The sequence below is a fragment of the Eretmochelys imbricata genome, chromosome 27, assembly GCF_965152235.1.
Source record: "Eretmochelys imbricata isolate rEreImb1 chromosome 27, rEreImb1.hap1, whole genome shotgun sequence".
NCBI lineage: Eukaryota > Metazoa > Chordata > Testudines > Cheloniidae > Eretmochelys > Eretmochelys imbricata.
Genome location: NC_135598.1, coordinates 15,018,911 through 15,045,516, shown reverse-complemented (window position 1 = coordinate 15,045,516; position 26,606 = coordinate 15,018,911). Strand labels below are relative to the sequence as shown.

Here is a 26,606-nt window from a genome sequence, read left to right as displayed (position 1 = left end):
GGGGCTATTGAGGTATTGGGGAGCCCGGGTGGGGGGCCAGGTGGAGTTGTTGGGGGCCCAGGTGGGGCTATTGAGGTATTGGGGGGCCCGGGTGGGGGGCCAGGTGGGGTTGTTGGGGGCCCTGGGGCCATTGAGGTTTTGGGGGGCCAGGTAGGGTTATGAGGGGCATGGGGGGCCAGGTGGGGTTGTTGGGGGCCCAGGTGGGGCTATTGAGGTATTGGGGGGCCCGGGTGGGGGGGCCAGGTGGGGTTGTGGGGGGCCCTGGGGCCATTGAGGTGTTGGGGGGCCCAAGGGGCTGGGGGGGTCCGTGTGTCTCTCTGTGCTGACGATCCCCCCTCTCCCCACAGCGCCGCGATGCTGCTCGCCGGGCTGGCCGTGGCCCTGGCCCTGCTGCTCTGGGCCTGGCGCTGCCGCCCGGGGGGCGCAGGATCCGGGGGGGGCCGGCGGGGGCCCTGGGGGCTCGTTCTCCGGCACTGGCTGGCGCTGCGGGTGCTGGGACGGGCCGTGGGCTGCCAGCGCTGGCATCTGGAGCAGGCGTCGGCGGCCGCGGGGCGGAGCCAGGAGCACCTCCTGCTGCGGCTGCTGGGGCGAGCCGGGGCCGCGGAGCCAGGTACCGGGGCAGGGCCTGGCGCTGGGCGAGGGTGCCCGTCCCTGGGCCCCCAGCCCCTTGTGGGCACCCGGCCGGGGGGGCGGGGCCCGCCCCCTCCCAGCAGGGCGTGGGGGGCTCAGCCTGACCCCGGCGTGTTCTCCCCGCAGACCCGGGCGTGTTCCGGGAGCGTCGCCCCCTGGCCCGGCGCGGCTCCCACGGGGGCGAGGCGCCTGCCCCCCCGGCACTGCCGACGGGGCCCTGGGCTCTGCTTCGGAGCTGCTGCACCGCGGACTCCCCCCTGCAGGTACGTGGGGGCAGCCGGGGCAGGGTCCTGCGGACCAGGGCTCCCCCCTTTTCAGGGTGCCCGGGAGGGGGGATGTGTCTCAGCCCCCCCACCCATGTGCCACACGGCCCTGCTGCCCCAAACTGGAGCTGAGCCAGAGGGAGCCGAGGGGCTGGGGGGAGTGAGAGCTGAGTGGGAGAAAGCTACAGGGGAGGGAGGTGTCTGGGATTTTCCTCTGGGGGGCTGGATTTCACAGGCTGGTACCCGGGGAAGGGCGGGAGGGGAGGGGGTGTTGCAGGCTGGTACCCGGGGGGGGCGGGGGGAGATACAATGGCTGGTATCTGGCTGCCCTGGCTCTGTCTCCATCTCTCTCTCCCCCTCTCCCCGCCCAGGGGCCCGTCTTGTACCTGGACGTCCTCAGCAGAGTCTTCCCGGAGGCCCTGAGCCCGCGGGGCACGGCCCGCTTCTCCTGGGCCCGGGGCTGCTCCCTGCCTGCCGCAGCCTGGCCGCTGCCCACCCTGTACTGCACTCCGGAGGAGGCGGGCACCGTGCCCTCGCGAGCCGCGGCCCTGTATGTGCAGCTGGTGTTTGCCCTGCGGGAGCGGGCGCTGCGGGTGCTGGAGGCCGGGCTGGCCTCGGAGCTGTACGATGCCCTGGGCGTGCTGCGCGCCAGCTGGCAGGGCCTGGCGCAGGACCTGGCCTTGGGGAAGCTGAGTCCCCGGCTGGAGCTGCCTGAGGGGACCCGGCGCCGGCTGGAGGGGCTGCTGGCTCCCGACGCGGCGCGGGCGGCGGAGCTGAGGGCAGAGTGTGCCTGGGGCTGGGACGGCATCGCCCAGCGCCTGTGGCCGGGGCTCCAGGTGGTGGTGGTGGCAGAGCCCAGCGGCGAGCAGCTCTACGGGGAGGCCCTGCGGGAGTCGGAGTGCCGGGGCCTCCCCTTCTACTGCCCCTTCTACGGCGCAGCAGGAGGTAAAGGGGCATCGGCCGAGCCAGGCGGGGTCAGGTCAGCGCCCTGTGCAGGCAGGAGCCCCGTAAGCAGAGCCCAGTGTCTGCGCAATGGGGGGGGCGTGGTGAGCCCCAGCCCCGCGTAGCAATGGGGGGCCAGTGCTGGCTGTTCAGGTCATTCTCCTGCAGGCCCAGAGGGTGTCTCCATGCTGCACAAGGGGGCCGCTGTGGGTCTGTCTGCGGGGGCTGGGTAGCCGGAGGGCTGGGGGCTGTGTACTCTCCCTGCTGACCCACAGTGTCCCCCCACCAGCTCTGCTCGGGGTGAACCTGTGGCCGGAGCAGCCCGACCCCCGCTACCTGCTCTGCCCGGGCTGGGCTTTCTGCGAGTTCCTGCCGGCGGGGCCGGGCGCTGAGGGGCCCCCCGAGACCGTGCTGCTGGCAGACGTTGAGCAGGGCCAGGAGTATGAGCTGGTGCTGACGGCCCAGGCTGGATTGTCCAGGTGCCCCCTTTCCTGCCACCCCCGTATGCCCTGCGCCCCCACCAGTCCTCTATGCCCTGCCAGCCCCATACACCCCCTGCCCCACCAGTCCTGTACGCCCTGTGCCCCCCACCACCCCAGTGTGCCCCGCACCTCTCAGCATCTGCCCCCTGTAACGAGGCTGGTTCTGGCGGGACCCAAGTGAGAGTGCCAATTCTAACGAACTGCTTCAAGCAGGGCAGTCACCGCCCAAGGCTGGGTTTTTCCACCTCTAAGGCAAACCAAACCAGCCAGCCAGAGAGGACTTCGGTCTCACCCCACTGGCTAACCACAAGTCACACAAGCAATTCCTTAGACACTCCAGTTTCCCAGTATCTCCACCAGTGCCACTTGTTATGGGGACAAATGGTGATAAAAACCAATACCCCAGTAAAAGAAAAATGGTTTTCTTGATCCCAAAGGCCCAAGCCCCAGACCCAGGTCAATGTACAAATCAGATCTTGCCCACAAATCACGCTGTTGCCAATCCTTTAGAATCTAAAATCTAAAGGTTTATTCATAAAAGGAAAAAGATACAGATGAGAGCTAGAATTGGTCAAATGGAATCAATGACACACAGTGATGGCAAAGTTCTTGGTTCAGGCTTGTAGAAGCACTAGAATAAACGGCAGGTTCAAATCAAGTCTCTGGAGAACATCCCCAGCTGGGTCTTTCAGTCCTTGGTTCAAAACTTCAGTGTAGCAAAGTCCCTCCAGAGGTAAGAAGCAGGACTGAAGACAGGATGGAGATGAGGCATCAGCCTTTTATAGTCTCCTCCAGGTGTAAGAACCCCTCTTTGTTCTAACTGTGGAAAATTACAGCAAAATGGAGTTTGGAGTCACATGGGCAAGTCCCTGCATATTTCACTGAGTCCCCAGGCGTGTCTGCCTTATGCTCAAATAAACTGGTTAGTCTCTAAGGTGCCACAAGTACTCCTTTTCTTCTCTCAATGGGTCAGTTGTGTCGCTGATGGTCCTTAACGGGCCATCAGGCAGGCTAGGCAGAGCTGACACCAACTTGTCTGGGGTGTCACCCAGAAGCAGAGCAGAAGTTTGAAATACAGACGGTGTAGAGCCAATATTCATAACTTCAACTACAAAAATGATACCCACATATAGACAGCATCATCCTAACCAGCAAACCATAACCGTGTCTGAGACACCTCATTTGACCCCCCTTATACAAGATTTGGTGCCACGACAGGACCTTGGTTGCAACAATGATCTATACGGTCCCAGATTAGGTCAATAACATCACCCCCCCCCACCCCAGTGCGCCCCATGTGCCCGCTGCTGTCCATGGGAGGCCGCGATGGAATGGGGCCTGTTGTGGGAACTACGGTCGTGGCTCACGTTCTCTCTACCCCTTTATCCGTTAGGTGCCGCATCGGGGAGGTGCTGAAGGTGGCTGAATTCCACAACCAGTGCCCCATCGTGGGGCCCGTGCGCAGGTGGGGACAGTCACCCCCACACACCCCGTGCCGGCTCCCCACACGCTCGGCTGCTGCCTGGGGAACGCTGGGGACCAGATGGGAGCTGCCCCTGCAGGGCGGTTTGGGGGGAGGATGAAGTGGGGTGGGGGCTCCCCTCCCCGGTGCTTTGAGGGCGGGGGTGGGGCCCTTCTGGCTGGAGAGTTTGAGGCCATGGCACTGCCCCCTGCTGGCAGGGGTGCAGTCACCCGATTCCCACGCTCACCCCCTGCCCTTGGCTCCCCAGGCTGAGCCAGACCCTGAGCGTGCGTGGGGAAGGTGTCCCCGAGGAGCGCTTCTACCGGAGCCTGCGCCGTGCCGTGGCCATGTGGCCGGGAGCCCGGCTGGTCGATTACGTCTGTGCAGAGAGCAGCCTTCTGGGTAAGTGCCGCTCCCGGTACCCAGCCCCGTGCTGGCAAGGCCGGGCCTCTACGTGTCCTAGGGCTCCTGGCTTGAGACAGCCTGGCCCCTCTCTGCCCCACTGGCTATGCTCTGCGCTGCTGCCCCTTTCAGCACCCCTGGGTTTGCCTGACCCTGTCTGTGCTCAGGCCTGGCTGGCCGTGTGTCACGGAGTCCCTGGGCGATGCTCTGGAACTGCTCCCTACGACGCCAGGCAGGACTCTGGGGCAGTCTCCTCTCGGGGAGCAGCCTGTCTGCAGCACACACAGCTTCCACCTTCCTCGGTCTGACCTCGGAGTATTCAGCCTCCTTTGCCCCTCCTTGTGCTTCCCACAGTGAGTCCGCCCAGGCAGGGCTCCTGGGGAAGCCAGAGGGTCCTGCCCCCAACTCCGCAGTCAGACCTGACTCTCAGCCACCCAGTAAAACAGAGGTTTATTAGACGACAGGAACATGGTCTAACACAGAGCTTGTAGGTACAGAGAACAGGACCCCTCAGCCGGGTCCATTTTGGGGGGCATTGAGCCAGACAACCCTGTCTGCCCTTCACTCCATGACTCCAGCCAGCCCCAAACTGAAACTCTCTCCAGCCCCCCCTCCTCTGGGCTTTGTCACTTTCCGGGCCAGGAGGTCACCTGGTTACTTTGTTCTCCAACCCTTCAGCTCTCACCTTGCAGGGGGAAGGGCCCAGCCATCAGTTGCCAGGAGACAGAGTGTCAGCCATTTATGTACCCTGGCCCTTTGCTCTCCAACAATTACACCCCCTTATCCCACCACCTAGAGACTTAAGAACTGCATAGGGGAAACGGAGGCATCCCTACAGTATTCAGAGGAAACATTAAGAACAGGCCCACTTCGTCACATCGTGCCCCCAGCCTGGTCAGCCTGGGTCCCGGGCCCAGCTGTGTCCTGGTGCTGGGCCTGGTTCCAGGGGTTGGTGAGACGGCTGGACAGGAGGGGGCCGAGCCACCCAGGGCTGTGGCTGGCACTAGCCTTGGTGTCATGGAGTGGCCAGGTGATCCAGATCCCAGCACTGAGACGGGGGGGGCAGCTGTGCCAGGGCAGCCCCTGAGCAGCTTGACGACAGGATGGCACCTCCTGGGAGCGGCTCTGCGCCCATCTGCAGCGAGGTACTGCTGCCGAGAGCCGGCCAGCTAGCCTGGGGTGGCCTGGGTCCCTGCCCCCCCATGGGGGTTTTCCACCCCTGTCCCTCAGCTCCTGGCATGGGATGTCTCTCCTGCTCTTCCAACTGGGTGGGTTAACGTGGGCCCATGCTGCCCCCCAGGTGCCTCCTCCGGGGCCTGTGCCCCCCATTACCAGGTGTTCGTGGAGCTGCGGGGCGTGCGTGATCTGTCGGAAGCACAGCGCTATAAGGTGAGTGCCTTGGGAAAATGGTAGCATGGGGTAGAGGCAGCTGGTGCCATGGGCAGGTGGGGGTCTTCCTGCTCCTGCTTGCCCCAATCCAGGGGCCTGGAGCTGGAAGGAGGCTTTGGTGGGGATGGACCTTCCCTCTCCAGCCTGCAGGAGGGAACGATCCTGCCTGCTTGGGCCTGCTCCCAGCATGGGGCTCTGGCCCCACCAGAGCCGCAGGGGTGCCCCGGCCTGGCCTGGGGTTTTCCCCTGGGGAGGTCTGCGCGTCTGTGGCTGGGTTTGGCCACTAGGTGGCAGCACTCTCTGGTGCGGCTCAGCCCTGGCCTGCGGGAGCCACCCCAGCTGCGCTGCTGAGCCCAAGGACAGGGCCTCGGCCCCTTGTGCGCTCCCCGGGGGGTGGGGGTGGGATTGCACAGGTGAAGAGAAGCACACAGCAATGTCTGGGGCCGAGAGGGGCCCCGTCACCCTCACGGCACAGGGGGGCACTTGGTGCAGCAGAAGAGCCAGATGCTCTACCAGTGGAACTCCTCGCCACAAGGTCTGACTAAGGCTGGGAGCAGAGCAGGATTCCAAAGGGGCCTGGATGTTGCCAGGGGTAACGAGACCTTCCAGATGTAAACAGGGATGGGGGACAGCCCCTGCTGCTGACAGCGCTCGGGGCCGGTTGTCCCGGCACTGTAGGGCACCTGGCACCTTCCCCTGCTGCAGCTGGGACCGGCCACTGTGGGCAGAGGCTTGCCGGGCCCAGCTGGTCCAGGCTGGCGACCTTTGGGGTAGAAGGAGCTTTGGTGCACGGGTGAGGTAGAGGGTCTGATGCGACCCTTGGCTCCCGGAGCAGGAACCAGCCTGCTTGTGGCCCAGGGCGAGCCCCCACCCCTCTCCCTCTCCCTGCAGCTGGATCAGTGTCTCCAGGAGGATTTTCCTGTCTACAAAACCTTCCGCCTCAAGGGCAGCATTGGGCCGGTGCGGCTGCACCTGGTGGCGGCCGGGGCCTTCAGGGAGCTGCGGGATGCTGCGGGCCCCCCGGGCCCCATGGCCAGGGTCCTGAGGGAGAGGCGCCCGCTGCACTTCATCCAGAGCAGAGTCGTCTCGTGAGGCCGGCCAGCCCTGCGGTGCCACGGGCCCAGCTTGGCCTCGCTCAGGCTCTGCGTCTGCTGCTGCTTGCAGGGGGCAGGGAGGGTCCCTGGTGTAGGGAACCGGGGCTGTGGGGCAGGAGGCTGGGGAAGTCCCATGGCCAGGGTGGGGGCGGCTCCCGGCCTGGCAGAGGCTGCCCGCAGAGCTCACCTGGGAGGGATGGGTGGGGCGGGGCGGGGGCCATGACCTCTGCCCCATAGCCTTTCACGGTGCTACCGCAGGAAGGGGTGCCCGGTTGGGGCGCTGCACCCTACGTGGCCACCCCATCACAGAGCATGCTGAGGGGAGCAGCGGGGCAGAGTGGAGAAGTTGCCTGCCCCTGCCCCCCTGCGAGGCCTGCCAGCTCCCTGCGGGTTCGGGGCCTGACCTGCTGGCGATGCTCCAGGTGTGGCCCTGCCAGGGAGCGGTTTACCCACCAGATGGCGCCAGCGTCACGTTCGCCTCCCAGGTCGGTAGCTCGGGGCAGGTGCTGGCTGCTTGGAGACGGGCAGGGAAGGGGAGACCCAGGGCTGGCGGCCCCGTGCCCCCAGGCAGGGAAGGGGGGTTGTCCGGGGCAGGGGTTTGAAGAGGAGGAGGCGGCTGGTGAGATGAGGGTCGATGGCTAAAGGGCAGCACCTGCCCCATCCCCGCAGTCTGCGCCCCTGGCAGCGAGGCAGGGCTGGGCTGGTCTCCCTACGGCAGAGCTTGGGGGCTGCGGCTCAGAGAAGCCCGGGGCGTCTGGGGGAGAGCCAGGAATCGAACCCTGGCTCGTGCTCCGACCATTGCACCCTATTTCCTCTTGCCGCGGAGCTTGCGCCTGTCACCTCCTCCTTGGCAGCGCGAGGGCGAGGGCTGGTTGCAGAGGGAGCTGCCCCCTCGGCTGGAATCTCTCCTCTCCCTTGGCTTCGTTACTGTGATTGTTCCTGACAAATTTATCACCAGGCGTTCTGCTTGTGCCTTTTGCCCCAGGCTCTGCCTCTGTAGCACCCCTGAAATGCAGCCACCTCTGGGGTGGAAGGTGGTGGCTGCAGAAGGGAGGGCAAAGATGTGGGGCAATCTCTGATCGTCTTGGGGGAACTATCCATGGATCCTAGGGCCCACAAAGCACCGAGAGGCCCTTGGTTTGCAGGCCTGGGAACCAAATCGCACTGCTCTGTGGAGCTGAGCCGGGTCTGCAGGGCAGGTATGGATGTCGTACCTGGTGCTTACTAACCTGGCCCCTGGCTCGAAGCTCCCAGCTGTGGTGTCCTACGTTATGCCAGCGGCCTGGCTCACGGAGCTCCAGATCTGCTCGCAAAGAGCAAGTCCTTCGCTCGTGCGGTCCTGCAAGGCAGGAGCTCGGGAGGCCGAGATCGCTGGCAGCCCATAAGCTGCACTGCGGCACGTGCCCTCCGGTTTATGAAACAATGAGCGGGGGTGGGGGGGGTTGCTTTTAATGTTTCAAAAAGCAAAATAAAGATGGATTATCTCTGAACATAACCCCCCGGGCCTTGCGCTGTGATTGGGGCTTTAATCCCCATGAAGAGATTTCTAGCTGGAAGGCTGACTCTTGGCTTGATTAAAGAGTTCCCCATGGTGTTTGCCTTGTGTTCGTTATGGAGGCAGCCCACCCCGTGAATATTTCACCAATTCGGCATCTGTTGCGGGGGCCCTGGGACTGTCTGGCTGCCTGGGAGATCCAGGCACAGGAGCTGGCTCTTCCCAGCAGCTAGTGACGGTGTTACTTGGAGGTCAACTGGGCTGTGATGCACAGGAAGCCTGCTGGGCGGACAGCTGGGCCTGGGGTAGGGGCAAGCCGAGCCCCTGGCAGGAGGTCTTGCCTTAGGAAGATGCAAAAAGCAGCCCTCAGCTTGCTACTGAAATTGCTCATCAGCCATAGACAATACGCTGGCAAAAGGCCTTGTCCAGCCTTTCCCCCCTGCCCTGTCCATGCTGCGGGAGCAAAATTCTGGTTGCAAGTGGAGAAAAAATGTCCTTTGGGGGCTGGGGCAGGGAGAGGGGAGGGCCTGGAGCTCTGCTCGGAGCTGGCATGCCTGGCCTCGCGCCAGCGTCTCCTCTGGAAGGCGCCTGGTGAAAGCCCCCTGGCTGGATTCTGGGGGGCAGCTGGAGGAAGGCTCGTCACAGCACCCTGTCAGGGCCTGCTGTGCACAGAGAACAAGCTTGGGGGGCGGGGGGCGCAGCTGCAGCATGTCCAACCCCAGCCATCAGCCAGTGAGTTAACGGGCCTGTTCCCTCCTGCAGGCTCTGTTCAAATCCACCTTCTGCAACACCCCCTGGGCTGCGTTAGGGGCAGCAGGCCTCGGCAGCGCACACCCCAGCCTCCCTCCTGCAGTACCCGGTGCTGAGCGATGCTTTGCCACGGTCAGAGTACGCCTGGCCCGCTCGAAAGCATTCGCTGGTCCAGGGCAGGTTGAGCTTAATTCTGCGGGAACAGGCGTTGACTGCACCGTAACGCGGACCCTGCTGGCTGATGTGGGAGCGACTCGAGTGACTTCAGCCCTGGCTTGGCTTGCAGGAATTCTGCATGGTCCTTGGTGCAGCCGGCGGGAGCCCAGGAGGGAGCTGCGGGGCCCTGCCTCCGCTGGAGTGTTTCCTAATGTTTCCTGCTGTGGGGGCAGCCGTGGCGAGCAGGGCGAGCCCGGGACGGGGATATATATACACACATACACATGGGCACATGCACGTGAACGCAGCCTTCCCGGACCCTCACTGAGCTGTTCCCCATCCCATTCTTGTCCCGATGCCCTGCGCCGGTGCCGAGCGTCCCACAGCAGTGCTGTCCCTGGGGCCCACCCCTGCATTCTCTAAGCTGGAGCCTGCATGCTGCTTGCTTTATTTTCTTTTCCTAGCTGCCACCTGCGGGTGCCTGGATTCGGGTTATCCACCTGCTATCAAATGGGAACGTCTGTCTGTCGGGGGCCTTGCACACACAGGGTCAGGGACCTTTCCTGCCTGCAATTTGGGGCCTCCTCGTTTGCTCTGTAGGGAGCCCCTCATGTCCCACAGGGGGTCCGTCCCTCACAAGGGCCTATTCCAGTGGATGAATTCATTTCCTCCCCTTAGAGCACCTCGGCGTGCTGCGAAATCCAGCTCGTTAGCTCTGCCGAGCTGGCCAGGGGCTCCTGTCGCGGGGCTGCCAAGCACAGTGGGGGTTTGCAAGGAGCTTACGGTCTCATTAGGCCTCCCTGGAATCCGCAGCCGTGGAATCAGTGGAGAATCGGGGATTGCAGTGGACCCAGGGCTGGGGTGGCTCTAAGCTCACAGGGGGTGATTAGCTGCTGCTGCTAGGAACACTTCATCCTGCTGGCCTGAAATTACCCTTGGTTGTTTTGTAAACCTTAATGAGTAGGGTTATTTGTTTTATGGTGGCCCCTGGAGATCCCAGCTGAGATCAGGGCCCCATCGCGCCAGGGGCTGCACAGACCCCAAGGGAGACAGAAGAACTAGATAAGCTCATGGAGGATCGGTCCATCAATGGCTCTCAGCCAGGCTGGGCAGGGAGGGTGTCCCTAGTCTCTGTTTGCCAGGAATGGGCGACAGGGGATGGAGCACTGGGCGATTCCCTGTTCTGTTCACTCCCTCTGGGTGCGGTCGGCGGACCGGACACTGGCTAGATGAACCCTCCGTCTGACCCAGTCTGGCCATTCCTAAGCGCTCAGGGCCCCCATTGGGCCGATGCCCCACAGAGCTGACTGAGCTCAGGGCCCCTGGGGCTGGGTGTGGTACAGTCCCACAGAGCTCACAATCTGTATAAAACAAAGCCCACACCGAGGTTTGTGAACTAGGTGGGGCAGGGGCAGTAGGATCCATGATCCCTATTTAGAGAGGGAAGTCACGTGCTCCCAACCCCCCCCCCCCACTGACTCTGTGGGGGTGTGGGGGGGGGGGTTCTGGCAGGGAGTTGGGGGAAGGTCCAGTGGGGGTCTGAGGTGGGAGGCTCAGGGGGCAGATGAGGTGAGGAGCGGGGGATCCTGCTGGGGGTAGATTGGGGGGCTGGGGTGAGTGCTGTGTGTAGGGAGGGTGTTTTGGGGGGGGTGATAGGGTTGTGTTCGTGGGTATCTGGATTCGGGGAGATAGCAGTTTGTGCTGGTGAGGGGTGGGGGCCGTACTGGGGTGGGGGGTGCAGATGAGGTGGGGGTGTTTGGGGTGGGTAGTTGGGTAGTGTGTGTGGGGAGTCTGGGTGTGGGGAATGCAGAAAGTGGGGATGTGTAGATGGGGTGGGGGTGGGGTGTTTGGGGGTAGGGGGTATTTGGGGTGTAAAGAGGTGGGTGTGTGGAGTGGGTAGATGGGTTGGGAGTTAACTGATGGGGTAGTTTGGGGTGCAGAGGGCAGGGGTGTTTGGGGTGGAGGGTGGTTGGGGTGGGGGGTGCAGAGGGCGAGGCTGTGTGGGATGGGCAGATTGGATGGGGGTGTTTGGAGGTGCAGAGGGTGGGTGGGGGTGAGATGGGTCAGGGTATGGGGGTGCAGAGGAGGGGGGTGTAGATGGGGAAGGGGGGCAGAGAAGGGGGTGTAAATGGGCTGCGGGGTGTCTGGGGGGTGCAGAGAAGGGGGTGTAGATGGGGTGGGGGTGCAGAGGAGGGGGGTGTAGATGGGGAGGGGCGTGCAGAGAAGGGGGGTGTAAATGGGCTGCGGGGTGTCTGGGGGGTGCAGAGAAGGGGGTGTAGATGGGGTGGGGGGTGTCTGGGGTGGGGGTGCAGAGGGGGGGTGTAGATGGGGAGGGGGGTGCAGAGAAGGGGAGTGTAAATGGGCTGCGGGGTGTCTGGGGGGTGCAGAGAAGGGGGTGTAGATGGGGTGGGGGGTGTCTGGGGTGGGGGTGCAGAGAAGTGGGTGTAGATGGGGTGGGGGTGTCTGGGGTGGGGGTGCAGAGGAGGGGGGTGTAGATGGGGAGGGGGGTGCAGAGAAGGGGGGTGTAAATGGGCTGCGGGGTGTCTGGGGGTGCAGAGAAGGGGGTGTCTGGGGTGGGGGTGCAGAGGAGGGGGGTGTAGATGGGGAGGGGGGTGCAGAGAAGGGGGGTGTAAATGGGCTGCGGGGTGTCTGGGGGGTGCAGAGAAGGGGGTGTAGATGGGCTGCGGGGTGTCTGGGGGGTGCAGAGAAGGGGGTGTAGATGGGGTGGGGGGTGTCTGGGGTGGGGGTGCAGAGGAGGGGGGTGTAGATGGGGAGGGGGTGCAGAGGAGGGTGGTGTAGATGGGCTGCGGGGTGTCTGGGGGTGCAGAGAAGGGGGTGTCTGGGGTGGGGGTGCAGAGGAGGGGGGTGTAGATGGGGAGGGGGGTGCAGAGAAGGGGGGTGTAAATGGGCTGCGGGGTGTCTGGGGGGTGCAGAGAAGGGGGTGTAGATGGGCTGCGGGGTGTCTGGGGGGTGCAGAGAAGGGGGTGTAGATGGGGTGGGGGGTGTCTGGGGTGGGGGTGCAGAGGAGGGGGGTGTAGATGGGGAGGGGGTGCAGAGGAGGGTGGTGTAGATGGGCTGCGGGGTGTCTGGGGGTGCAGAGAAGGGGGTGTCTGGGGTGGGGGTGCAGAGGAGGGGGGTGTAGATGGGGTGGGGGGTGTCTGGGGTGCAGAGCCCGGCGGCGGGCCAGGCTCGCACCCCTCGCCCCAGGGCGGCCGGGGGTCAGGCTCGGAGCTCGGGGCCGGGCTCGCCTGGGGCCCGCCCCCCGCCCCGCCCCGTCTCCCGGCAGAGCCGCGCGGGGCTGCGGGGCGCTCGGGGCGGCGGAGCCTGGGGAGCGGCCCCGCCGCGGAGCCCCGAGCCGGGGATGGCGGACGGGCCCCGGGGCGGGGGGAGCCCGGGCTCGGGCTCGGGCTCCGGCTCCGGCAGCAGCCGCGAGAACTCGGCGGAGCGGAGCCCGGTGCCCGCCGCGCCCCGCGCCAGCATCATGAAGGTGAGACCGGGACCGCGGTCCCCCCGCACCCCTCCCGGGCCCCCCGCACCGCCCGGTGGGGACCCGCATCCCCGCCCCCCCATCTCTCCTCGCCCCCCCCCGCATCCCTCCTCGTCCCGCCGGGACCCGCATCCCCGCTCCCCCCCCCGCACCCCTCCCGGGCCCCCCGCACCCCTTGGTAGGGACCCGCATCCCCGCCCCCCCATGTCTCTCGCCCCCCCCCCCCGCATCCCTCCTCGTCCTGCCGGGACCCGCATCCCCGCTCCCCCCCCCCGCACCCCTCCCGGGCCCCCCGCACCCCTTAGTGGGGACCCGCCCCCCCCGCCCCCCCATGTCTCTCGCCCCTCCCCCCCGCATCCCTCCTCGCCCCGCCGGGACCCGCATCCCCGCTCCCTCCCGGGCCCCCCGCACCCTCCGGTGGGGACCCGCATCCCCGCCCCCCATCTCTCCTCGCCCCCCCCCGCATCCCTCCTCGCCCCGCCGGGACCGGCATCCCCGCTCCCTCCCCCTCCGCACCCCTCCCGGGCCCCCCGCACCCCCCTGTGGGGACCCGCATCTCTCCTCGCCCCTCCGGGACCCGCATCCCCGCTCCCTCTCCCTCCCCCGCACCCCTCCCGACCCGCCCCCCGCCCCCCCCCCCGGTTGGGACCCCGCATCCCTGCACCCCCCCACCCCCGCATCCCTCCTCGTCCCGCCGGGACCCGCATCCCCTCCCACCCCCCGGACCCTGGGACCTACATACCCCCCATCTGCCTGGGACCTTGGGGCCCCCATCACCCACCTCCCCCTGGCCGGGACACTTCCTTTCCCCGCCCCCCGACGGGACCCTCATCACGCCCCTCCCCCCCACATCTCCCCTGCTCACCTGTCCACTATCTCGCACCCTGCCTGCCCCCCCATCCTGTATCCCCCCTGCCTGGATGGGACCCCCTGTACCTGGGACCCCCCCTTCCTCTGGAGACCCCCCTATCCAGAGTACCCCTGCCCCAGCTCCTGTTTCCCTCTGGGATTCCCCCCCCCATTCCCTGGGGTGAACCCCCCTGAGCTAACTGATCCTCCTCCCCCCACCAACCTGGGGTGATCCTGCCCCAGCCCCCACCCCCACCCCTTCATAAATGGCTCTACCACTGGGGCTGACTGGGGCGGAAAGTGAGCGGGGAGCTGGTTGGTGGGGAGGGCAGGTGGGGCAAGGGGGCCTGGGAGAGTTGTGTGGGGTAGGGTGGCCTGGTTCGGAGGGGCTGTTGACTTGTTCCCACCCACGAGGGGCTTCTCCTGGTGGGGGGCCGGTACCAGGTTCAGTGGATAGGGGCTGGGGGGTCTTGCAGCCTGGTCTCTAGGTGATGCTGAGCTGTGGGGGGCTTCGCAGTTGCTCATGGAAAGGCTGGGGGCGGGGTCCAGGGGCCCCCCATCGGCATCTGTCCAAAAGGCGCTGGGCCCCATGGGGTGTCAATGCGGATTGGCTCTGGGTTGGCCTCACATGCCTGTGAGCGGGGGAGGGGGCCTTGCACGGTGCATACCCCTCCCAGCGGTCCCTGCCCTGGGTGTCCCTGGAGGTTTGTCTCGTTTGCCCCGGGGGAGACGGGCAGCGCCAGGGCCCAGGGCAGCCGGGAGCCTGCTTGGGTTGGCAGCGAGGCCTGGCAAGGGCTGACCCCGTTGGGTTCAGGCCTGGGCTGGCTTGTGAGGCTCTGGGGTCGGAGTTCGGGCAGGCGCACAGCACCATTGCCGGGTTTGGCTGCGGGGTTGTAAGCTCCTTGGGACAGGGCCTGTCTCGGTGACGCCCCCCGGCTTGCCATGCACAGGCCCCCTGGCAGCCCCCCATCGCCTGGCGTCCCGAGGCAGCAGGGCTGGGTTTGGAGGCTCTGTCCAGAGTGAAGTTCTGGGCTGTGCGTGGGGAGGGGACGTTGCTTCTGAGTTCTGGGGGCTTCGCCCCCTTTTCCTTGGGGGGTTGGTGCTTCCTGCCGGAAGGAGGAACTTTTGCGTGGCTCCCTGCCTGACCGCTCGGTCCTCGCTCTTCTCTTGCGGGGAGTCGAGGGAGGGTCTGACGGTGCCCCCGGCGAGGACGGTCCCGGGGCCGGGGGTGGAGGAGAGTCACACGTGGATTTCTAAATCTGTCCCCCAGTGGTGTCTGCGTCACCATGGCTGGGCCGTGCAATAGGTCGCCTTTGTCCAGAGCCCGCCTCCTCTCTTCTCACGGCCTATTTTGAGACGAAGTTGCCGCTGCGCTATTAATACCGGGCGTGTGGGCTGCTGGCCCCTGCCCACGGCTCCTTTGTCGAGCACCGCGTTGCCTTGGCAAAGGGAGCGTTCGCGATCCTCGTAACGTGCGTGCAGGGCAATTACAGCCCCACGGTTCCCCGTTCTCTGAGCAGCCTCATTGTGTTCCCGGGGCCCCTGGGGACGGGGGTGGGAAGGTGGGCACGTGAAATGGCCCGGGAGCCGCTCCCCGAACACTGTGCCCACAGCACGACCGCAGCCAGAACCCTTCACAGCTCTGCCCTCGTTTTCCACCCTACCGGGTGCTTGCTGAGCTGATTTCCCTGGGTCTGGGAGACGTAGCAGGGTTCTGCTGGCCCATGGTCCATCTCATGGACTTTAAGGCCAGACGGGACCCCCGTGATCATCTCGTCTGACCTCCTGCCTGTCGCAGGCCCCAGAACCTTGCCCACCTCTCCTGCAATAGACCCCTCACCTCTGGCTGAATCACTGACGTCCTCAGATCAGAGATTCCACCGTTGACATCAGGGTAAACCTGCCAGGGGCCCGCACCTCTGTTAGCCTGCAGCCAAAGACTTTGGAGAGCAAAAATGCCCACAGAGTATCTTATTGGTGGCCCGAGAGTCTCCCCTGGAGAGGCCCTTGGGCCACAGAGGCAATGGGAGGCATATCGCTATGGGGTGGGGCCCTGTCTGCAGCCAGCGATGGTCTCTGCGGCTGGGCGTGCAGAGACTGGCCGTGTCTCATGTGAGCTAGCCGTGCTGCAGGAGCTGGCTCGATCTACGTGAGGGTCTTACGGACAAGAGGCAGGAATTGCTGTCTGTGCCCCGAAGGACATGCTGAGGATCATAACTGTCCCCTCTGGCCTTCACGTAGACATCTCTGAATTGAATCCCTTCTCTGAGTCCGACTGAGTGACTGGGCGCCCCAGTCCCCTTGCCTTGACGATCTCCTGCAGCTGTGAGTTCCATGGGTTAGTTCCATGCTGGGTTTGTCTCTGCCCTGATCCCAAGTGTGCTCTCCTCTGGATGGCGGGATGGGGTAAGGAGGAGTCCGGTCGCTATGTGACATGGCTCCCTGCTGCTTGCTCTGGAGGAGGGGCTGGCTGTCAGCGTGGGAAGGGCAATTCTGGGAGGGGTGGGCAGCTGGTTGGAAGAAAGGCCGAGCACTCGGACCAGGCCTGTCAGGTTCGCCTTGGGCCAGCGCCCAGCACAGGCCTCGCGGGGCAGCAGTAAACCTCTACAGTGCTCGAGTGCCCCGGGGCAGGAACCCCCCTAGACCTGACTGCCCCTCTCCAGGGGCTGTGGGGGCGGGTATCTCACAGGCTGGGCATGTGCCAGCCCCTTGCTGCGGGCAGCAGCTGGTGCTGCTGGGGAGTGTGTGTGTCGCTTTGTCTTTTCTTGGCAGGGAACAAGCTCCTCTAGAAAAGCCCCGGCTGAGCCCAGCCGCCTGGAGGGGGGGCGCTGCCCGCCTGGGCTTCCCCTGGCTGTGGGAGGATGAGGGGCTCCTGGCTGGAGCCGAGGGGCAGCCACCTGCTTTTGAGTAACATGCCACAGCCCCCGCTGCCCTGGAGCTGAACTCAGCATAGGGTCTTGGCGTCTCTCCAGCATCCAGTGGGCCAGGGCAGCGTGGTGCAGTGGGTAGGGCACTGGACGGCGCTTGGACACCTGGTTTCTGCTCCCAGTTCTGCCCGTGGGTGAGGGCCCCGCCTGTCTGCTTGCCTCGCCTCCTCTGGGACCATATTAGCCGAGCTTCCCGGGGCAGTTCTGGGGCCAGCTGCTGAGGGTTGGCAGACGGGCAGCAGGGCGGGGGTCCGGCCCAGGAAGAGGCAGAGCGTTCGGTTACTGTAGCCGTGGGGGCCCTGCTGCAGTGGCTGTTAGTGTTAGAACGTTACCCCCGAGGCTGGGATCTTGTGAGTGGGATGGCGGGGCGGCACCTCTTGCCGTGAGCCCGGGGCTCAAGTGATGAAGGAGCCTCTTGTCTACCCATGTATCTCCCCAGCAGCAACGCCTGAGCCCTGTGCTGCTGATCCAGACCTGCCCCGAGCCGTCCATGGCTTAACCTCAGCTGCTTTCAGTTCCTCAGTCTCTCACGGTTACCAGCAGCCGAACCCAACGGGGTGTGAACGGGATGGGGAATGGAGGTGGGGGAGCCGCCAGATCAGCTGCTTAAGGGAATGTCCCACAAGATTCCTATGCAAGTTACACAGAGCTTGGTGCCAAGTCGGCTCACGGGGACTCGGAGGCTAAACCAGCAAACCCGGCTGGGGCCCGATGTGCGAGAGGTCCCTGGCCATGGAGCCGTGGCAGGTACGGCATCAGGCACGGAGAAAGCCCGGCATAGTGCCAGGGAGAGTGGGGAGCTGGTGTTTTGGAAGGGGCCTGGCACTGCCCCAGTGCCCGACGGCGACCCGGAGGGGACGTCCCAGGTTGTTCTGGCCCGTGTAAGTGGCTGAGCTTGGTCCCGGGGTGAGTGGTGTCGGCTTCTGGAACTGGAGGCTCTGTCCTTGCCCTCCTGCGAAAGTCTCTGTCTTGTGCCTGGCCTGGCAGGTGTGACTGGACGTGTCACTCGCCCTGTGCTCCTGCGGTGCCTATCGGGGGTGCTGCATTCACTGCCCCCGGTGCACGCGGTAAGAGCCACGCTGGGCGGCCTGTGCCCCAGTGGTGCATGGGGCCACACGCCCCATACTGCTACTGGCTGCCGGGGATTCTCTTTCCTCTGCAGCATCGACAGCTGCAGTGTCCAGACCTGGCCCCTTCTCATCTCAGCTGGAGCCCTGGATTCCTTGAACCGCCTCCCAGAGTTTCCCAGGGGCTGGGCGGTGCATCGCTCACGGCTGCCCTGATGTGGGGCTTCCTCTTCCTCTCCTCGAGCAAGGCTCATGAAACCGCCGGCAGGAGCGGCCGCGCTGGGCCGGAGTCAGGCAGCGTGCGGTTAGCTCCATCCTGTACCGGGAAGCGAGTCTCTGTGCCGTCTGCAAAGCACTTGGAGGTGCTGGGGCGGAGCGGGCCGCGGCATGTGCCGGGGGGGGTCTGGCATGGGGAGGCCGAGTCAGGCCGGCGTTAATCTGGCTACCCTGAAACCCATCACCCCATGTCACGGCGTCCCCGGGCGATGCTCTGGGACTGCTCCCCACGAAGCCAGGCAGAACTCTGGGGAAGTCTCCTCTCGGGGAGCAGCCTGTCTGCAGGACACACAGCTCCCCCGGCTCCACCTTCCTGGGTCTGACCTCGGAGCATTCAGCATCCTCTGCCCCTCCGTGCGCTTCCCCCAGCGAGTCCGCCCAGGCGGGGTCCTGGGGAAGCCAGAGGGTCCTGCCCCCGAACTCCATAGTCAGACGGGACTCTCAGCCAGCCAGTAAAACAGAAGGTTTATTAGACGACAGGAACATGGTCTAACACAGAGCTTGTAGGTGCAGAGAACCGGACCCTTCAGCTGGGTCCATTTTGGGGGGCAGTGAGCCAGACAACCACGTCTGCCCTTCACTCCATGACCCAGCCAGCCCCAAAATGAAACTCCCTCCAGCCCCTCCTCCCCTGGGCTTTGTTCCTTTCCTGGGCAGAGAGGTCACCTGATTCCTTTGTTCTCCAACCCTTCAGCTCTCACCTTGCAGGGGGGAAGGGCCCAGGCCAACAGTGGCCAGGAAACAGGGTGTTGGCCATCCTCTGCGTCCAGACCCCTGCACAGACCTGCCCTCTAGGGCTCTGAGATTGATCATACACCCTTACCCCACCACCTAGATACTTAAGAACTGCCTGGGGGAAACTGAGGCACCCCCACACGATTCAGAGGAAACATTAAGAACAGTCCCACTTCGTCACACCCCACCCACAGATTGTGCCCCAGCTAGAGCAGGGGTTCCCTGCTGACTGTACTGGGGGGCACCCAGGCATTGTGGGGGGTGTCGGCCTGACATGACCCCCCTGCAGTCAGGTCTCTGTCCAGTCGCGTGGACTGTAGGCCTGGTTCTCTCTGGCAGGAGAGGACAGGCCTGCGGAGTCACATCTGGCATGGAGGCCCCGGCAGCCGTTTGATCAAAGCAGCTCCCCGCCCGGCTGTTCCTTTCCGGGTAGATTTCCTGTTTTCTGTTCTGGGCCAGGGCAGGGCTGTGCGGGGTGTGGGGCGAGCGGGGCGGTGCCTCTCGGACTGGGTGGAGGCTGGGCCGTGACCCCATGTGTGCATCCGATCCTGCTGGGAACACAGCCACCACCCCGGGCGGGCGGGTGCGGGTGCGGGAGGGGCACAGAGCTCCCTGCCTTGGAGGGGGCTCGGAGCTTCGCCCCTGTGCTGAGCACCCCTTCCAGGCTGCTTAAGGTGCTGTGACGGGCGGGCTGGTCTCTGCTCTCCATGGGACCCGTTCTCCCCCCGCCCAGGCTCTGGGCTCCCCTGGGTGCTCTGCTCAGGAGCAGCGGGTGCAGGGCGGCTGGGAGGGGGTTGGAGCATGGGGCCTGCCCAGGGAGAAGGGGAAGCACCCTCTGATTGCCAGCCGGCCCCCCACAAACTGGAGCCAGGATGAGAGTGGGGAACCCCCCAAACGCTGCCTGGCCCTTCCCTGAGCTGTGGAGGGAGCCAGCCCCCCGCCCCAGCTCGCCACTCGCCCCATGGGAGCAGGGAGGTCTCCCAGGGGTTTGTCTCGGTGTCCCATGGCTGTGCCTGGCTCTGGCCAGGGGGCCGGTGGATGGCACCAGCAGAGATGTCAGCCCGGGCACAGTAACCATAGTGATGCCGCGTTCTGTACCTCCCCGACCTGACTCGTCCCCCCGAGATCACTCCGGGCTGCCGGAGTGGGGGGAGCGGGCCGGTCCCAGGGACGTCTCTGCCTGTCGGTCGCCTTTGGAACCTGCTCCTGGCCTGGGTTTCTGCCCACGGCTGGGTGCAAGGTGCCAGTGAGCCCGGTGGGTGTCGGGCGCAGTGTGATCTGTGCCAGCTCCCATCTCCCACACACGTCCCCTGGGCACAGGGAATCCCTGGGCAGGACATGCCGGGAAGCCCTGAACCGATGTCCCGCTGGGAGCCCTCCTGGCACCCTGTGGACAGGACCCGTGCTGGCCAGTCTGCCCCCGCCCCACGCGGCCTATTGCCCAGCCTAGTCCAGACTCCCTGCCTTGGGTTGGGGGTGGGGCTGCAGCGCCCGGTCCAACGAGGCCCTGATCCTGGCAGGGGCCGCTAGGTGCCCCCAGAACGGTATGCAGGCTCCCCTAGTCCTGCACCTCCTGCCCCCGGCTAGGACCTCGCGGTCCAGCTGGTGCTGGCTGGGGCCCTTTGCCGCTGGCCCTGGGTGCTCTGCCCTCTTCATGGTGTCTTTAAACACCGTGGCCTCTGCCCCCCAGGCTCTGCAGCATCCCAGGCTGGAGCCTCGGCAAGGGGCAGGGTCTCTGCCAGGCGGGAGGCGCTGTGGGGCCCTGGTGCCCAGCCCCATAAGTAAAGCAGCTCTGGCTGGGCCAACAGCGAGTGTTTGTCTTGGGGAGGGCGCAAGGGCCCGGTGGCGGCTGGTTAGTTCTGGCCCGGTAGGAGCCGGGAGCCAGTGCCTGGCGCCCAAGACGCTGCTCATGCTGGCTCCGTGGCTGAGTCCGGTGCAGCTTGGCAGTGACCAAGAGCCATGACCCCTCCTGTGGCTGGTTGGGGGCCCCTCTTGTGTTCAGCTTGTTTCCCAGTGGGGCCGGCTCCCTCGTTAGCAGAGTCCTCTTCCCCACCTGGAGCCCCACAGGACCCAGCTCTGGCTCCTGGCGTGACGGGCCCCATCTCGCGGGCGGACGCCGGGCGGAGCGGAGGCTGCTGTCCCCGGCGCCGGGCTGGCTCTCCAGAGCAATCTGGCAGCGAGGGGGGAACGGAAACCAGGGGATGCAAACGGATTCTGAAGCTGCTAATGGCAGGTGTGGGGGGTGCCCGAGCAGCGGACCCGGGGCCCGTTGGCGTCACCACCAGCCGGTTACCGAGAGCAGAGGAGGGCGCCAGCCCCCAGCTGGGGTGGCCCCGGGCTCCACCTGCTGTTTTCACGTCCCGCCTTACCCTGGTTGTATGCTGCTGGGCTCTGGTTTGGAGTATTCCTGGGGTCTGTGCAGCCCCCGTTGGGCCCCCTGTGGGCTGGGTCGGGCCTGCGGGGGGCCATGCCGCCAGCTGGGGATGCCTGGCCCCCGTGCTCTGCGTCGGTAAAGGGACGATGCAGCCTAATTAAATCAACGAGGCGTCTGTGCAGCCGGCGCTTGGGTCAGGTCTGCGTCGTGCTGCCCCGGGCTGCAAGCGTTGGGACAGGGAGGGGGCTGCCAGAGCTGGGGTGGGTGGGGGGGGTTGTGTTCTGCGGTGTCTGTCCCTTTAACAGAAAATGTCCGCCGGTGCCCCTCACTCCCGACCTGCAGCCCCTCTGACAACCGAGCCCCGGCCTCCCCGCAACCCTGCTCTGCCGGTGCCCCTCACTCCCGACCTGCAGCCCCTCTGACAACCTCCCCCGGCCTCCCCCCAACCCCGCTCTGCCGATGCCCCTCACTCCTGACCTGCAGCCCCTCTGACAACCGAGCCCTGGGCTCCCCCCAACCCTGTTCTGCCGGTGCCCCTCACGCCCGACCTGCAGCCCCTCTGACAACCCAGCCCCGGCCTCCCCCCAACCCCGCTCTGCCGGTGCCCCTCACTCCTGACCTGCAGCCCCTCTGACAACCGAGCCCTGGGCTCCCCCCAACCCTGTTCTGCCGGTGCCCCTCACGCCCGACCTGCAGCCCCTCTGACAACCCAGCCCCGGCCTCCCCCCAACCCCGCTCTGCCGGTGCCCCTCACTCCTGACCTGCAGCCCCTCTGACAACCTCCCCCGGCCTCCCCGCAACCCCGCTCTGCCGATGCCCCTCACTCCTGACCTGCAGCCCCTCTGACAACCGAGCCCTGGGCTCCCCCCAACCCTGTTCTGCCGGTGCCCCTCACTCCCGACCTGCAGCCCCTCTGACAACCTCCCCCGGCCTCCCCCCAACCCCGCTCTGCCGATGCCCCTCACTCCTGACCTGCAGCCCCTCTGACAACCGAGCCCTGGGCTCCCCCCAACCCTGTTCTGCCGGTGCCCCTCACGCCCGACCTGCAGCCCCTCTGACAACCGAGCCCCGGCCTCCCCCCAACCCCGCTCTGCCGGTGCCCCTCACTCCTGACCTGCAGCCCCTCTGACAACCCAGCCCCGGCCTCCCCCCAACCCCGCTCTGCCGGTGCCCCTCACGCCCGACCTGCAGCCCCTCTGACAACCCAGCCCCGGCCTCCCCCCAACCCCGCTCTGCCGGTGCCCCTCACTCCTGACCTGCAGCCCCTCTGACAACCGAGCCCTGGGCTCCCCCCAACCCTGTTCTGCCGGTGCCCCTCACGCCCGACCTGCAGCCCCTCTGACAACCCAGCCCCGGCCTCCCCCCAACCCCGCTCTGCCGGTGCCCCTCACTCCTGACCTGCAGCCCCTCTGACAACCGAGCCCTGGGCTCCCCCCAACCCTGTTCTGCCGGTGCCCCTCACGCCCGACCTGCAGCCCCTCTGACAACCCAGCCCCGGCCTCCCCCCAACCCCGCTCTGCCGGTGCCCCTCACTCCCGACCTGCAGCCCCTCTGACAACTGAGCCCCGGGCTCCCCCAAACCCCGCTCTGCCAGTGCCCCTCACTCCCGACCTGCAGCCCCTCTGACAACCGAGCCCCGGGCTCCCCCCAACCCTGCTCTGCCGGTGCCCCTCACTCCCGACCTGCAGCCCCTCTGACAACCCAGCCCCGGGCTCCCCCAAACCCCGCTCTGCCGGTGCCCCTCACTCCCGACCTGCAGCCCCTCTGACAACCCAGCCCCAGCCTCCCCCCAACCCCGCTCTGCCGGTGCCCCTCACTCCCGACCTGCAGCCCCTCTGACAACCCAGCCCCAGCCTCCCCCCAACCCCGCTCTGCCGGTGCCCCTCACTCCCGACCTGCAGCCCCTCTGACATCCCAGCCCTGTACAGCGGCTCCGTAATCAGAACAGCCCCAGTTTCTGCTGGCTCCCGGGACGACCAAAGGCGGGTTGGGTGCTGGTGCCCTCCCAGCTGGTGCTTTACTCCTCCCCTGGGAGGGGAGTCCCGGGGCTCTGCAGGCACCTCGGGCTGGTACCCCCTGCCTGGCAGATGCCCCACCCCTCCCCCCAGAACTCGGCCCCCCAACCTAGAGATTTCGTCCGTCCCAGGGAGTTTCTCTCCCTGCGAGAGCAGCACGTGAGGCTTCCAGCCCAGAGTGCAAGGGCCAATACACAGTATAGAGACTGCCCATGTGACCACACTGTTTCGGGAAGGGAGGGGCCGATGCACTGACCTGGGCCAGGGAAGGGGGCAGCGTGTCTGGGAGGCGCCAGCCGCAGGGACAGGGCAGCTGCCTGCTTCGCCTGAGGCTTTGGTCACTGCCACTCTGGGTTGCCCCAGGCCTGGCTCCCGAGAGCAGCCCCCTGGGGTGTGGGTCAAGCAGGGCCCTCTGAGGGCAGCCGGTGTGTGTTCCCGGTGGGCCTTGGCCTGGGGGTCACAGGGCAGCCCCGTTAGGGCAGCGACTCCCTGGGGTCGCTCCTGCTCCGACACAGCCCTGCCCGGGGCTGGGGGCCAGGTCCCGGTGCTGGGCCCTGCTGCCGGGCCAGGCTGAGCGGCAGCCTTCGGCGGGGCCTTGGGGTGGAAGGTGGCCTGGCCTGGGCCAGCCCTGCTGTGCAATGAGCCCAAAGGCCCAGCCCCCCTCCCCGTCCCCCAGGGCTGGCTTTGGGGATACCGTGATGAATGGGCCCTGTGGGGGGGGGGCAGAGGCCTCTCTGGGTAGCAAGCTGGGGATGTCTGCAGTTTTCTTTTCCCTTTGCGGGTGCTGGTCGGGTGCGGGGTAGCTGGGGTCTGGCATGGTGCTGCAGGGCGGGGGGCAGGACTGAATCGTAGCACCAGGGTCGTTAGCGCTGACGGGCTAAGGGGGCTGCGGGCACGTCCATCCCTGCGGGAAGACGGGGGCAGGTTCATGGTGGGGGCAGGGGCCCATGTCAGAGCTGGGGCCGAGCTGCTCTAACCCCAGGTCTGGTGGGGCAGCTGCGCTGGGCTGGGCCTCCCTGTGCAGGGAGGAAACCCAAGTGGCCAGGCCACCAGGGGAGGGCGAACGGCCTCCGGCCTTGAGAGGAAGGAAGGAAGGAAGGAAGGAAAACGGAGCTAAAACAAGCTGGCTTGGCCAGGCAGGAACCTCTCCCCACTGGGCCATGTGTGGGAGGCCGGTAGAGCCGGGGGCTCCCCTGAGGTGGGGGCTGCTCAGTGCCCAGCGCAGGGAGCCCTGACCCTGGTGGGCTGCAGCTGTTCGAGTGGCTGAAGCGACCCCCTGTCCCTCCAGGGCTGAGGGGACCCTCCACTGTCAGGGCATCATCCTGGCTGAGTGAGCCACGTGCCACTGGCTCCGGGTCTCTCAGCCGCAAGAGTGGGGTGGGCGGTGCACACATGGGGGTCCCTTAGCTGATGGTGACAGTGACACCTGGGTACCTGGCAAGTGTGACGAAGTGGGACTGTTCTTAATGTTTCCTCTGAATATTGTGGGGTGCCTCAGTTTCCCCTAGGCAGTTCTTAAGTCTCTAGGTGGTGGGGTAAGGGGGTATGATTGTTGCAGAGCCCTAGAGGGCAGGTGTGTGCAGGGGTCTGGACACAGAGAATGGCCAACACCCTGTTTCCTGGCCACTGATGGCCTGGGCCCTTCCCCCCTGCAAGGTGAGAGCTGAAGGGTTGGAGAACAAAGGAATCAGGTGACCTCCTGGCCCGGGAAAGGGACAAAGCCCAGAGAAGGGGGGCGGGGGGTGGATAGAGTTTCAGTTTGGGGCTGGCTGGGACATGGAGTGAGGGGCAGACCTGGTTGTCTGGCTCAATGCCCCCCAAAATGGACCCAGCTGCGGGGTCCTGTTCTCTGCACCTACAAGCTCTGTCTTAGACCATGTTCCTGTCGTCTAATAAACCTTCTGTTTTCCTGGCTGGCTGAGAGTCCCGTTTGACTGCGGAGTTGGGGGGCAGGACCCTCTGGCTTCCCCAGGAGCCCGCCTGGACGGACTCGCTGTGGGAAGCGCACGGAGGGGCAGAGGAGGCTGAAGGCTCCGAGGTCAGACCCAGGAAGGTGGAAGCCGGGTGAGCTGTGTGTCCTGCAGACAGGCTGCTCCCAGAAAGGAGACTTTCCCAGAGTCCTGCCTGGCTTCATGGGGAGCAGTTCCAGAGCATCGCCCGGGGACGCCGTGACAGCAGGGTTGGGGGGAAGTTCAGAGGGGCCCAAGCAGGAATCTCGGATTCCGGGGATCAGATCGCACCAGCTGCTCTTGATTGGAAGATCCTCTGGATTAAAAGGGCAGCAAGTCCTGCTGGGTGGGGCGGCGGGGGGCTCAGCCGCGGAGCCATGTGGGGGAGACACTGGCTCCATGCATTTCTGCTTGACAGAGCTAGGATGGGGCAGGGGGATCAGTGAGGACCAGGGCTGGCCTAGCAGGGGCTGCGGGTCGGGAGTGAGGGGCACCAATGATTCTTGTCAGCTTCTTTGTGTCTTTGCATTGTCCCGTTGCTGCGCAGGGTCCAGCCCTTGAGCTGGGAGCTGCCCTTGGGGGTGGTCCATCCAGCCCCCCCCCCCCCCCCCTGCCCCACGCAGCCTCGTGGGACCAGCCCCTGCGGATTGAGCCTGTCCATGGAATTGGCTGCCGTGTCCTTGGGCTCCCGTCCGCCCCCCCACGCCTCTGTTCATCGTTTATGGGAAGCAGGCCCTGAGCCTGGGCCTTGATGGGCCTCGCAAAGCCCCCCCGAGCAGGATTCCCCCCCCCAGGACTGGTGGGCTGAGGGGTCTGGTTTGCTGAGAACCAGCTGCTCCCCCGCCCTCCTTATCTCCTAGGAGCAGCCGGTGGAGACTTCCCTTTGAAGAAACCCCAGGCAGGATCTGCTTATCCCAGCGCCAGGCCTCATCCAGCTGCTCTCTGCCCCCCTGGGGCCTGCCCAGCCACCAGCGTCCCAGGGGCTCCCTCGAACCCCCCCCCCCCCCCCCCCGGAGATGAGCCAGGATCTGCCGCGCCCCAGAGCCACTCGGAAAACACCCCTTGGTTTGGCTGGAAAACTCAAAACCCGGCGGTGTTTATCCCTTGAAATCCCCCCCACCCCACTTGCTGCAGCAGCTTTCTGCCTGCCTGGGGGCATGGGTGTGTCCGGGGGCCCAGCAGCCCCCTCTCCATGGACCCAGCCAGTCCCAGCATCCCAGCAGGGCTTCCCGCTCCCGCCAGGAGCCACCCCAATGCCACCGCCTTGGCACGGGCCGAGGGGCGCCCAACCACGTCCCTCTCATTCCTCCCCTGCAGCAGGGGCAGGAAGCATTTGTGCCCTGCCCCTGGTCCCAGGGATGGGGCAGGCTGGGGGAGCACCCTGCTTGGTGGAGCCGGGGAGGGGGTGGGGAAGCAGGCTGGGGGAGCACCCCGCTCGCTGGGGGCAGGGGTTGGCATGAGGCTGGCTGCCCCACGGATGCTGGGGGCTCCCCAGCTGGTCCGGGAGCTTTTCAGGGCCACAGGGCTATTTTGTCTGTCCAAGGCCTGAGCCGGGGAATCACCTTGAGACAGAGTTGTGTGGGGGAGGGGAGCTGGAGCCGAGATCCCCCCCTCCCCCCCAGCTGCTCAGCGTGGGTGGCTGATCGTCTATGGGGTGGTTGGTTCCTTCAACTCCAGTTCCCGCTCGCTGGAATCTGGGTCCTGGTGCCCATTTGGGCATTCATTCTGGGCTGCGGGTTGAGAGTGAGGGGCAAGAGCAGAGCTGGGGGGCTCAGGGCTGGGCTGGCAGCGGGCTGCAGGTCGGGAGTGAGGGGCACCAGCAGAGCTGGTGGGGCAGGACTGGGGAGCCCTGGGGTGGGATA

General features: G+C 65.9%; 2 protein-coding genes across 2 annotated transcripts in view; both read left to right on the top strand.

The window, feature by feature from the left end:
- The first annotated feature begins 354 nt into the window (after positions 1-354).
- Positions 355-8,171, top strand: GHDC (GH3 domain containing). The gene is made up of 8 exons (XM_077806505.1): positions 355-610; positions 757-893; positions 1,265-1,838; positions 2,125-2,314; positions 3,711-3,782; positions 4,048-4,181; positions 5,482-5,570; positions 6,462-8,171. The coding sequence occupies exons 1-8, from the start codon at positions 355-357 to the stop codon at positions 6,660-6,662; spliced, it is 1,653 nt and encodes a 550-aa protein (XP_077662631.1). The 3' UTR covers positions 6,663-8,171.
- A 4,217-nt stretch (positions 8,172-12,388) lies between these two features.
- The window catches only part of LOC144257996 (inactive phospholipase C-like protein 2), a 28,650-nt gene continuing 14,432 nt past the window's right edge, over positions 12,389-26,606 (top strand). The window contains exon 1 of the mRNA XM_077806283.1: positions 12,389-12,552. Coding sequence (XP_077662409.1) covers positions 12,427-12,552 — 126 coding nt within the window. The 5' untranslated portion in view covers positions 12,389-12,426. The remainder of the gene's footprint in view (positions 12,553-26,606) is intronic.